Here is a 12928-nt window from a genome sequence, read left to right as displayed (position 1 = left end):
GAAGACAGGGACGGGGAAAGGTGTGGCATGCTCCGGAGAGAAAGACCCCTAATTTCTTGAAATACCTGTTTGGCTCATTGATTTTCAAACTTTTTTCCCACCCTGGCTGGTGTGGCTCAGTGGATTGGGCGCTGGCCTGTGAACCAAAGGGTCATGGGTTTGATTCCCAGTCAGGGCACATGCCTGGGTTGTGGGCCGGGTCCCCAGGAGGGGGCGTGCAAGAGGCAACCACACATTGATGCTTCTCTCCCTCTTTCTCCCTCCCTTCCCCTCTCTCTAAAAATAAAATAAAATCTTAAAAGAAGACTTTCTTTCCTAAAATGCACATTCTATGGGTTATTTGAGCTACATCCCGCAGTTTAGATGGGCAGTGTTTTCAGTCATTCCATTCAAAATATTTTAAATTCTATTATAATATTTTCTTTTAAGATTTGAATTTTTTAGAAGTAGGTTTTTAAAGTTTAAAAATGTATTAGAGATGCATTTTTAAATTTTCCGAATACATACCAAATATTCTTTGTTATCGACCTTAAACTGTCATAGATTTGGCAGCAATTGTGTTCTATGTAAGTCTGATTCTTTTTCCAAATGTCTGCCTATGTGTACCTGAAAAGAATGTGTATTTTCTACTTTTTCTAAGATTCTACGTATTTCCATTAGAGCAAGCTTGTTGATTGTCTGGTTTTATTCTTCAGTCTTTAGTAATATTTGTCTGTTTGATTTATCAGTTTCTGAGAGATGTGAATTAAAAGCCTTCTATTATTGTAAATTGATTTTTTGAAAGCGTTCTTGCACAGGGAGTCTGAGGGGATGTGGGGGTGGTCCTAGCCAGCCTGGCAGAGTGAGGGAAGGCTTCTCAGTGGAGGGGTGATCAGCCCCCAAAGGGAACAGGTAAGTGCCTCACCAGCCTTGACTCCTTCTCACACCCAGAGAGAAAGGGGGGAGAAAGAGGGTAAGAGATGGGGTGGGGAGAAGAGGTGTGCTGATAGGGAGAGATGGGGAGGGAAGCTTGGAGAAAGACAGAGAGGCAGAAGAAGATGTGGAGAGAGATCAGGGAAGAGGGAAGAATGGAGAGAGAAGGCGTCTTTCACCTGGAAGGTGCTAGCTAAACATTTGTCGAATGCTCACAGCATATAAATGAATTAGTGAATAAACAGACGCATGGGTGTGTGTGCGTGTGTGTGTGTGCGTGTGTGTGTGTGTGTGGATGAGGGGTGTAGAGATGTGGGGGATGGGGAGAGAGATAGGGGAGAAACAAGTGACATGAGTAAAGATGGTGAGACACAAAGAGTGGGGGACAGAGAGGTGAGATAAGGAGAGAGGTGAGGGAAGAGACAGAGGGGAGATGAAGCTGGGATGACTGGCACACAGCAGGCCCTCCGTGAGATCACTGTTGAATGGGTGGGGGAGCCTTGCTGCACAGAGAGGAGGTACGCAATGATACTGCGAAGAAATTGTACTCTCCATCAGAGAAGCCACTGCACTAGTTCCATCTTGAGATGACAAAGGCCTTGACCAGCAGTGGGAATCGAGAGGCAGAGAGACGCCTGAGGCGGTTCAGAGGCAGAATGGGCCAGACTTAGAGACTGTGCGGATGGGGGGTAAAGGGAGGAGGCAGATCAGGATAAACCCGAGGTTTTGCCTTAAGTGTGTGGACGGTTGTGCTTCCATTCACTGACACAGAATACAGGAGGCCGACCCAGGGTGGCGGACACGGATGATTTGGGACTGCCCCCGTCACATTCTGGAGGAGCGTCTAGAGGGCAATTAGCTATTCTGGACCCAGACCTCAAGAGAGAGGTCTGAGATGAAGGTGCAGACTGAGATGGAGATCAGGTTGGGGAGGCAGTGGTTAAAACGGTGGCTAGGACAGAGTTGCCTGGGGGAGTCCATTGCTGATGCTCAAAAGGTGTTGATTCAACTTGAGAGAACGGTGTGAGTGTGCGTGCAAAGGGCACAGGAGTCTGCAGGGACTCAGGCTTGACCGCTCATATGTCCCTGGGAAAAGGCAGGGGAGATTACAGAGTGGAACAGCTTCCGTGTCTCGTTCCATGGGGACGAGATCTAAGGTGTGGGCCGTGCAGAGTCCAGGTGACAGTTGGAGTGGGCACAGAGAAGCAACTGAAATCAAGGACTGAAAAGACACACATAAAAGTGTCCGCAGGGGCCCTGGCCAGCTGACTCGGTTGGTGGGAACGTCATCCCAATGAGCCAAGGTTCCCGGTCCAATCCCCGCTCACAACACATGCAAGAACCAACCGATGAATGCACAGACAAGTAAAACTACAAATCCATGTCTCTCTCCCTCTCTCTCTCAAATCAATCAATCAATCAAAAATTGTTGGAAACATTTGTTTATTTATTTTTAGAGAGGGGGAAGGGAGGGACAAAGAGAAGGAGAGAAACATCAATCAGGTGTGTCTTACACGCCCTCAGTTGGGGACCTGGCCCACAACCCAGGCGTGTGCCCTGACTAGGAATCAAACCCGTGACCTTTGGTTTCGCAGGACGATGCCCAGCCCACTGAGCCACACCAGCCAGGCAGCCAGGGCTGCACTAGTTTGTTTATCTATTCACCTTGCGATGTGCAATTGGGTTTGATGACCAGAGGTGGATCATCAAACTATACGTTCAAGATCGGTGCATTTTACTGTATATACTATACCTCAGTGTTTAAAATGTTCTCTACCTGGACATGAAGTCTCCCAGAGAGAGGAGACAGAGGTGGAAATAGAGAGGAAGCCAGAGAGTCAGACTCCATCTCTTGGTGAATGTGGGGGAGGTTGGGCAAATGCCAAAGGAAGAATGAAGGTGATGGGGTTCCATGCCCTGAACCTCAGAGAAGAAAGTGTGGTCAGAAATTGGAAGTATAAACTGGAGCCATTAATTAGTTTGAAAACACTTATAAGGTCCTGGCCAGAGATGTCACCCATGTCCCACCCCTTCCCACACTCAGAGGAGGGAGCACCAGGTGAGGTGGAATCACCTGTGTCGGGGCTCCAGAGTCCCTTCTGGGTTGTCACGTCTTCACCTGCTCTGAGCTCTGAGGAGGGAGTTTACTTGTCCTGATCACACTGAAGGCAGCCCACAGGTGGATGTTGAACAAGTGAGACCAGCCCTGGCTGGGTAGTTCAGTTGATTAGAGGATCATCCTTATACACCGAGGACGCAGGTTCGATCCCGGCTCACGAATTAGCCAATGAACGCATAACTATGAGGGATAACAAATTGATGTCTCTCTTTCTCTCTCTAAACATCAATTAAAAAAATAGTCAGGCTGGAGATGTGTACAGCCACTTCACAACTTTTCTTTTTATTTTTTATCTTTTCATTTTTTAAATTTATTTATTTTTTATTGCTTAAGCTATTACAGTTGTTCACGCTTTTTCTCCCTTTCTCCACCTCCACCCAACAACTTTTCTACTCATTGCCTCTCCTCTTGAGTCCCCGGTAAAATTTTCTTTTCAAAAATTCCATCCTTGTGTGCGCTGAGCTGATTTGTGTGGCAGTTCCCATCTTTCGGGTGAAAGTTCCCCAGAGCATCTCAGAATTATTGAAAAAGTTCTACACAGGATCTATTCTAGATGAACTTAAAAAAAAAATCTAAATGTTGTCTTTGGGATCCACAGCATTCCCGTATATTTAAAATCATAAGTAAATAGAGGACGCAGAGAGAACAAAATACCCTTGAGTTCAGGCCCAGCGATCACACTGGTCACCCTCGCCCATGCCTGGGGGGGAGCCGGGGCTACCAGACCCTGAGCACCCAGCACGGCAGGATCTGGAAGTGACAGATGCTACACTCCCGTTTTCCGGATGTGCCAGTAGTGGAACCAGGACTCCACCTTAGGCTTCTGAGCTGTGTTGCCTTGGGCCGCGAAGCAGAGCTCTGTGAGTAAGTGAAAGTAAGGGTTTACCTTCAGGCCAGTCACCCGTCCCACCCCCACCCCCACTCCACTACGTGGTCGCCTTCTCTCCCTCTCCAAACCATGGGTTTCTCACAGCTGAGCAGAACACACAATTTTCTCTCCATTGACTCTTCGCGGGGTGGTAGGTGTTGACAGCAAGACGCAAGGTAAGGGACAGGGCAGAAGCTGGAATTTAAGGGCCTGGGGAGGCCTCTCGTGCAACGTGACCACCAGGGGGCAGCCCTTGCCTTGCCTTGGCACCTCCGGTCCACACCCTCCGGCAGGGCCCCCAGGCCTGCCTGCTTGCCTAGATGGTTCAGGGTGAGTTAAATAACTTGTTCAAACTTATATACCTAGTTTGTTGGGGAGATGGCATTTGAACCTAACCCGACTCTAAGCCGGAATTCTTAAGCACACGACTTGCTTCTCCAGAAAAACAAAACACCCCAATTCACTGCAGTGAAGGGCGGACTGTGCAAAGGTGGAGGGGGCGGGGGGGACAGAGCTAGAAACACAGACGCGAAGAAAAACAATGTGTCGATCTAAGAGGAGCCAGAGAGACGTGTGTGGTGAGAGCTGGGCCGCGTTCACTAGACGCTCTTTCTGCTCTGCCTGCTGAGTTGTCTCACGGAGGTGTGAAGATGCAGGTGCCGCTTGCCCTGGTCGTAATCCCTGCGTGTAACGCCCTGCGTCTTTCATTGGTGTCCGTACAAACACGTTTCATGGAATGGACACTGTAATTTCTCAATAAATGTTAGTTAAACAATGAATAAAACAATAAATGGGTGAATGTGCCAGTGGGTGCTAAGTCCACACGCAGCCTTCTCCATAAAGCAGACCTCTGTGAGAGGTGCGTTCCTTTAATGGAGGTCTGAGCAGCACTCACTTCGCCAAACCTCCCTAGTCAGCAGCCTAAGTTAAACAGGGACTAAGTCCCTAGCAACCGGTTTGCTTCTCCTAAACCCTGCAATTACGGAATTTCTGGAGCTGCTCTGGGGGAGATCCAGGTTCAAGGGGGAAAAATGGATGGGGTGGGCCTGGGCCCTGTTGAGCCAAGGGGTGGGAACGTAGGTTAGCTCTGAGCCAGGAGGGCTCTTGGAGGTGCTTCTGGGTTAAGGGTTGGTCTTCTTGAACATCGGAAGTTGGGGGAACCACATCCTGGTCTCACCTGCCCACCCACCCTGGCGTTACCAGACATCTAAGCCCTACCCTCTTTCTCAAATACTTAGGCAACCTGCTCCCACCCCCCGTGACCCAGATATCGCCATCAGCAGAGACCTCTCTCCTCAGAGAGGCATGCATTGCATGCCTAAGGTCCCAGGCGGTTGAGGTCCTTGGCAAGTGCTGTGTGAGTCCTGTGGGTCACAGAAAGCTTCCCACCCTCATCGCGACCAAAGACTGTTCCTCCGTCGCTCATACCTCACTGCCCAGGGTCCCTTCAACTGGAATGCCCTCCGGCACGGCCCAGATGCTGTTGCTCATCTTTATCGCGGTCCATCCAGGTGACAAGGCTGTCTCCCAGGGCCCTGAGGGCTACGACACTGGGAGTAGGAGGAATGGGGGAGGCTGGACATAGATGTCCTAGGGTGCAGGCTTGGTGGGGACTGAATGTTGAGCCCTGAGGGGGGTGACAAGGAAAGGAGAGTGGGCACAGGTGGCCCTCCAAAAAGCTGAAACCCCGGGACTCTCCAGTTCAGTTCCTTCCATGATGCCTGCTGGCGGGGTTGCTCCCCAGCTTCCACCCAGAGCTCTTTTCTTCTCAGCCACCTATAAAAGGATAAAGTTGAAAGGACCAATAAAATCGGCTTGAAGGGGTCTATTTTTTTTAAGGGGTCAGTTTTAATTTGATGAGCTTAATAAGCCTATTAAACAAGGCTTATTATCTGGGTCTAGATATAATTAGGAGTTTGGAAGACCTAATTAAATCTGAGATAAGTTTCTTAGTGAAACTGATTTTAATTAACGGAGAGACCTTACCGAATCAGACATATTCCTTAACTAAAGGCAGTGCGGACTCCAGACCTGTAGCTTCAGACCAGCTGGAACCTGGGGCAAATCCGGCCCGCTCCAGACCCGCAGAATAGAAAAGTCTAGAGGTGGGGCCCAGGGATCTGGTTGAACAAAGACTCCAGGTGATTTCAATGAGCTCTTAAGTTTGAGAACCACCGAAATAGAAGAATGACTGGTAAACTTCACTAATCAGAGAATTTGATCAGGGATTTTAATAACTGGTTTAATTCATCAATTCGGATCATTTAAATAGGGATTGCAATCAACTACAACCAGGTCCTCACCTGATGTTTTAAGTAGTTAATGCTCTTTAACAAAACCAAAGTAGCACAAAAGTAATACCTGGAATGATATAATTAATGCTGCCAGCGAACTAGGCAGCCACATTCACGAATGAGCTTCGATTTCATTGTGACAAGATAACTTTCAGCAAGTTGTTACCGGTGAGTGCAGCTGAAACATGATGAACGCTGAGTGTGCGGGTTGGTATAGGAAAGAATTTGAAAATGATCTGAAAAGCAATGTTAAGACATTAGATTGGTAAAAAGGAATGGGTTTAATGGGGCACCCGATGTGTTAGTCCCCTGACTCTCTGGGGGTTAGCAACGGCTGGGATATTGTGCTGCAAGCTCTCTTGTCTTTTCAGAGTAACGGGGGGAGGTGTTTATCCGGGTCTTCTCTCTGCCCTAGAATCCTGTGCTCTCTGGGTGTCCCAGCCCCCTGAGATTCGTACCCACGAGGGTGCCGCTGCCCTCCTGCCCTGCTCCTTCAATGCCACCCGAGGGGAACTGGCCATTGGCTCCGTCACGTGGTACCGGGATAAGGTGGCCCCAGGGAAGGAGGTGAGGAACGGGACTCCAGAGTTCAGGGGCCGCCTGGCCCCTCTTGCCTCTTCGCGCTTCCTCTGTGACCACCAGGCTGAGCTGCAGATCTGGGACGCCCGAGGCAGCGACGCTGGACTCTATGTGTGCAGTGTGGAGGTGCTGGGCCTGGGTGTCGGGACGGGGAATGGGACTCTGCTGGTGGTGGAGAAAGGTGAGGCCCTGGGAGGCTGTGTGTCCTTGGCTGGAGGCCCCACTCTCCCTGGAAGTTGAGAGCCCTTCCCTGAGGCTCCCTGCCCTCTGTCCCTCCCTGAGTCTGTGCACATTTATTCCCTGGGTCCCCTTTACCGCGCTCTTCGTCTTCACCACCCGTGTGCAGGGTCTCCTGGGCTAGGGCCCCTCACAGTCCTCCTCCTTCGGGCTGGATTCTATGCCTTCAGTTTTCTCTCCGTGGCCACGGGCAGCACCATCTATTACCAAGGCAAATGTGAGTGTTGGAGCCGCAGCAAAGGTGGCAGAGATGGAGGGGCGGTGGGAGAGCTGGAGGAGGGGGAGACAGAGACCAAGAGGAGAAGTGACTCTGGCCGTCTCACCGCCAGGCCACTGCCACATGGGAACGCACTGGCACAGCTCGGACGGCCTCTGACAAGTGACTCTAGACCGGTCGTCGCAGTACTCATCAGGAGACCCCAATAAATCTCTCTGTCCCACCACCAACTTCAAATGGGTCTCCTGTATTTCCATCTGCACTTCCTGGATACCCCAGTGTGTCCTTCTCCAGGCTCCCCTGATTCTTAACTCTCGCTTCTGCTAAGCCTGGCCTGGCAAGGTCCAAGAAGGGAGCTTCCCAGCAGTTGTGCCTAGAGCCCCTCCCACCACTATTCTGGGGCTCGACAGGATAGGACCCAACTGTCCCAGGCCCAGGAGGCGGGGGCTGGTTCTCCTGAGAAATGAGACGTATCAAATCTGATTGGTCCTATTTGTCAGTTGCCCCCAGACAAATATAAAAGCCTGCCCCAATCCACAGGAGATATGGTCCAAAACCCCTGTTGTTTTTTTTTTTCTGCACGTACATATCTATGATAAACTTTAATTTATAAATTAGGCACAGTAAGAGATCAAAAACAACAGCAATAAAATAGAACAATTGTAACAACACACTGTAATAAAAATTATGTGAATGTGGTTTCTCCCTCTCTCAAAATACCATATTGTCCTGTACCCTCCCTTCTTCTCGGGACAAGTGAGATGATACAATGCTCGCCTGTGTGACGAGATGAAGTGAGGTCAAAGACGTAGGCTCCGGCACTGTGACATAGCGTCGGGCTGCGGTAAAGGTGACTTCATCCCAAGCACGGCAACCTCGACAGTTGGTCGTGTAACGCAGTTGGATGCCCTACGGCCCGGTAGTGTGTCCAGGGTGGATTTGCGTACCAGGCAGGACTAAGCAGGACAGCAGGAAATGTCAGCAAACTATTCAGAATGGTGTGCAATTAGACACTTAGGAATTGTTTACCTCTCTAGTTTTCCATTGACTATTTTCTGCCTGCAGGTAACTGAGAGTAGAAAGCGAAACTGCATGGGGGTGGGGGGGGCTATGATACTCTTTTCTGGCCTCAGGGGAGCTCCGGTCCCTAAACACCCTTCTTCATCCAGTAAGTCACTACTTGGTCCCACAGTGGGTGGGAAAGGAAGTGAATTAAGTTCTGATGGCGGCCATGTCCAATGGGGGGCTTGGGGTGGACTGAGAAGTTGGAGACACGGGAGGCCTCAAGGCCATGGTCGCTGCTGGGTGAGCCCAGAACATTTGCCTCGGTTGAGGGCGGTGTCTGGGGCGCTCAGGTGGGTTTGTTTTCGGCAATGCAGGGGGAGGTGGTGCTGGGGTGCTCCGTGGAGCCTTCCCTTTCTGGATCGCCAGGGTCAGGTCGCTGGCCGCAGGGCAGGCAGCCTTGGCAGAGACACACAGTGGAGTTCCTGCTCCGAGAGGCCAGTGCCGAAGCTGACACCAGAGGGAGGGACAGGAGAGGCCTTCCTCCGCGGAGTCCCTGCCCCACCCCCGCTGCCCTGCATCACTGCCTCCTCGGTCTCTCCTCGCCCCGCCCCGCCCCTCCCTGCTCACCGACCTCCCTGGCCCGCAGCTCCCGCTCTTTTCCCGTTTCCCTTTCTCCCGCGTTACTCTCCCTCTCCGCCCCCCTCCGCCCCGCCCCTCACTCTAATTCTCCCTCACTTTTTCTCTGGGTATCTCTTTTTCCCAGAGTCTCTTTTATGCTCTCTCTTTCGCTCTCACTCTCTGTCTCTCTCATTTCGTCCCCTCCCTGTTTCTCTTTTGTTTTACTTCCTTTTCCTATCTCTACACCATTTCTTTTCTCTCTTCTACCCATGCTCTTATTTCTCTTTTTGCCTCTCTTAGTTTTTCTCTGAGTGACTCTTGCTCCCGCTACTCTCTCTTCCCTGGCCCCACCACCTCAAGCCTCAGCCTTCTCTTGTGGCCCCTCGCCCCCTTCCCTGCCCCACACTCACCCATCTCCTTTCCAGCTGCCTCACTGGAAGACAAAAAAGGTCAGCATGGCCCAAGCATTGTGCCTCCCAGCCCCCGGAGGCTGCTCCTCACTTGCTGACTTGCCTGTTGTTCCCACAGCCAAAGGCCTGGACTCTCTTTTTGGACATTCTCCCCCTCCCTCTCCCACCAGCTTCGCCCACCTTCCTCACCAGGGCACGGCAGGGTCGATGGGGGCTTCTGGGAAAGCGGTATGAAAGGGCGAGGGGGGGTCCCTTGGGGCATGCTGTGCAGTGATGACAGAGGTCAGGGTGGGCTCGCCTCTCCAATGGAGCCAACACGTACAGGAGGACAGAACCACAACCAGGAGCCCTCCCAGCCCCAAGCCACCAAAGAGGTAAAGGCTTTTGTCTGTAGGGAAAAGGAATGAGTATTAGGGGGCCCCTTTCCCTCTTCAGCTTACCTCACCCCGCTGGGGGGTGGGGGTATCTCAGTGCCCCTCCAGCAGTATTAGAGGCAGCCTAATACACGCTCAGAGATTCTGCCCTCACAGCCTACCAGAGGGACCCACCTGTCCTTGGTTAAGTCTCTCACGCCCGAGACCTCTTGTCCCTCCGAGGCTCCATTGCCATCCCTACTGCGTCTGGGTCTCCCTGTGAAGCCCCTTGCCCGCCTCACTGCTGGTCCTGAGAGGTCACCTACTCGTGAACTGCACACACCACTTTTCACACTGCGCCCTGTGCGAGGGTTACCTTGCCTGCTATCGAATCATTCAAATCTGCCATTAGGTTGGGGACGGAAGACTGGCCTGGGGGTCAGAAAACCTAGCCCCTGCCCTGCCAGCCTAAATGGCCTGCGGTGAGTCACGTTCCCCAACTGTGAAGCACAGGCTCTCTGTTACAATCCTCCCGGGCTGAGCACCCCCGCTCCCATCCAGCCCTGAACCGGGCACTTTCCATTCATCTCTGCACATAGGAGGGTGCGAGGAACCAGCCCAGAAGTGCCAGAGCTGGGGTTCAAGTTCAGCTCTGTCCAGCTCCAGAGCCCATGCCCTTTCCCCTGCCCCAGGCTGACCATTAGGGCCTCCCCAGCACTGGATACTTCTAAGTTCTGTTCAGAAAGGGAGTTGACAGAAAAGGAGGAGCCAGAGTTTGGAATGCCTGCGGGGACTGGTGGAAAGGGAGGGAGGGCAGCGTCTGTGAGAATGTACTGGGGCTTGGAGAACAAAGCCACCTCCTGTGCTACAACAAAGAAGGTGTGCCTCACCAGCTAAATACCTGACTGCTAACCCTGAGATTCCCTATTATCAGAAGCAACTGAGGCGTAGCTGCCGGCCTCCTTCTGGAAACCTGTGGAATCCTCGCTGCCCTCCCCTCTCCCTTGAGCTTTACCCAGAGGGAAAGCCCATACATCTCCCTGACTTTCTGTCCCCAAATCAGCCATGCCTGACCAGAGCACATGGTCTTGCAAACACCTGTACCCTGGACACCTGCGGCCTAGATCAGCAGGGTGACCCACCCTCCTCGGGCTCTGCTACACACCCTTAAAAGCCCTTCTGCCCTTTCCCTTGCTGCTGCAGTCTGCTCGGACTCCGCCCGCCTGATCTGTGTCTCAACTTGAATAAAAGTCCTTAATTGGACCTTTTTGTCTCCTGGTCCTTTCTTAACAGTACCCAGCACCACCTGGCCCCTGGGGCTGCTCCTTCAGCCCCCGAGCAACTCAGCAGAGCTTGGAGAGCTGCTTCTCAAGGGCAGATTCTGCTGGGCTGAAGTAGGCCATGGAGAAGTGTCTGGGGCCCCATAACTTCCCTTCAGGCACTTCCTGCCCTACAACCACTGGTTCCTGTTTGAAGGCAAAGAGGGGGCCGCTGACTTCACCCCAGAGCCAGATTCACTGACTAGGGTCTGAAAACTGAGACCCTTCTGGGTACAAGAGGAATTCTGGGCTGCGTGGGGTGGGGGTGGGGGAGCAGAGGGAGCAGAAGCCCAGCTGGAGAGGAGGGCCTGGGGTGGCCACGGAAGGCAGCAGGGGCAGAAGTGGATTGTTTTTAACCTTGGAAGGGAACAGAGACAGGGGGTGGACAGAGGATTCCTCCAGGGCCCAGGGGACCTCAAAGCTACACTTTCTTCGTCATAGCCTCGTGTTACTCTGGGGTGTGCCCATCCCACACCCTCGCCCAAGGGCCCCTGCACCCTTCCAGTTACCCAGAGCCTATGGCCTGCAGAGGGTTGAGGGCTGGGTGGGGCAACTCAAGACTGGCTGGATCTGCCTGGGTGGAAGGAATTGCCGCCACCTATGACATGCCTGCCCCTTCTGTGGCGTTAACTTCTCCCCCAGCCTCAAGGCCTCCCCAGCATCGTTTGAAGAGGAAGTTAGGCTTTGAGGGTTGGGGTCAGGCCACTTTCCCGTTCAGGCTCCTGGGACTGTAAAGAAGCCGGTACTCCCTCTCAGATCCCGCCATCCTACCGACCCCACAAGGAGTCAGCGACTGCAAGCATCCTCCGGGTGCCTTCCCTGACTGACGTTCTCCCAGTTACTGCTCGAACTGCATCCACCGAGAGCTCCTGACCTCAGTGTATGTGTGTGGGCGCACCCTAGCTCCTGCATCAGACTGGGAGCTCCGGTGGTGTTGGGTGACTCACCTCCTCGTGTTCCGGGCTCTATCTAGCAGGGCCCTGGGCTGACGGATTTACAAACAAAGGGAAAGTCAAGGCAGCCAGACTAGATCTGCGTGAGCACTGCTGTCAGATGTGGGATAGAAAGTTGACAGCAAATTGGTGTTCTGAAAAGAGGGATGGCTAATCCAGGTGGACTTTCGTTGGAGGCAGCATTCTGATACTCAGCACGAAAATAAGCAAGAGCAGTAGTCCCAGGCCCTCTGGACGGACAGTGTCGTGGACGAAGCCCTCTTAGTGGCACTGCGGTGGCGAGGGAGATGTGTGCTGGAGGGCTGCACCCCCATCCTTGACGAGGGCGGACTGGGGAACTCGTGCGGGCAGGGGTCAGGAGGAGACCTGGTGCCTGGGTTCGTAGGCATTTGCATTTTCTTCTCCAAATTCAGAAACTTTTTGCTATTGCCTCTCCCTCCCCCTTCACATTGTTTTTTTGTCCTCTTGCAGGACAGTAGGACAATATTCAGTTTTGGGAAGTTTTATACATTTATTATTAAAAAGTTTAAACATAGAAAAAAATGGAAAGAATTGTGCAGTGAACATATCCCTACCATCTAGATTCTACAATTAAACATTTTTCTATATTTGCTTTATCACTTATCTCATTTTTTGATACCTTTCAAAGTTGCAAACATCAATACAAAAAAATTCATCTCTAAACCCTCTGCCATGTTTAGCATTGACTGGAGTTCATTATTTGTTTCTCTGTTTCTCTTTTGGAGAGCGGAGGAAGGCAAAATTTACCTGTAGTGAAATGCACAAACCTGAACTCACTCAGCTTTTAAACTGTCTTTTGATCCAAGCTCTGGAGCCAGGCTGCCTGGGTCCCCATTCCAGCTCCACCACTACTGTGTGACTTTCTCCCAAGTTCCTTAACATCTCTCTGCCTCGGATTCCTCTTACAGGACTTTTACGGGGATTAAAAGAATTATTACATGTAAAGTGTATGCATCGGTTGCAGGCATATGCTAAGTGCTGTTTGTCTATTGTTATTATTCTCCAAACACGCAGAGACGGCAT

At 51.8% G+C, this 12928-nt stretch overlaps 1 protein-coding gene across 1 annotated transcript; it reads left to right on the top strand.

The window, feature by feature from the left end:
• Positions 1–5116: 5116 nt before the first annotated feature.
• On the top strand, positions 5117–8202 carry NCR3 (natural cytotoxicity triggering receptor 3). The gene is made up of 4 exons (XM_045193458.3): positions 5117–5410; positions 6609–6953; positions 7119–7226; positions 7339–8202. Exons 1-4 carry the CDS (start codon positions 5356–5358, stop codon positions 7383–7385), a joined length of 555 nt encoding a protein of 184 aa, XP_045049393.2. The 5' UTR covers positions 5117–5355; the 3' UTR covers positions 7386–8202.
• Positions 8203–12928: the final 4726 nt, after the last annotated feature.

Source organism: Desmodus rotundus, chromosome 11, assembly GCF_022682495.2.
Source record: "Desmodus rotundus isolate HL8 chromosome 11, HLdesRot8A.1, whole genome shotgun sequence".
NCBI lineage: Eukaryota > Metazoa > Chordata > Mammalia > Chiroptera > Phyllostomidae > Desmodus > Desmodus rotundus.
The sequence above is the reverse complement of the archived record's forward strand: the minus strand, read 5'-3'. Positions and strand labels throughout refer to the sequence as shown.

Excerpts from the sequence above, each read along its gene's own strand:
- NCR3 (XM_045193458.3), top strand. The coding sequence starts at position 5,356 with ATGCCCTCCGGCACGGCCCAGATGCTGTTGCTCATCTTTATCGCGGTC. Across the intron at positions 5,411-6,608 it reads CTTTATCGCGGTCCATCCAG|AATCCTGTGCTCTCTGGGTG; the intron begins GTGACAAGGCTG and ends TCTCTGCCCTAG. Across the intron at positions 6,954-7,118 it reads TCTGCTGGTGGTGGAGAAAG|GGTCTCCTGGGCTAGGGCCC; the intron begins GTGAGGCCCTGG and ends ACCCGTGTGCAG.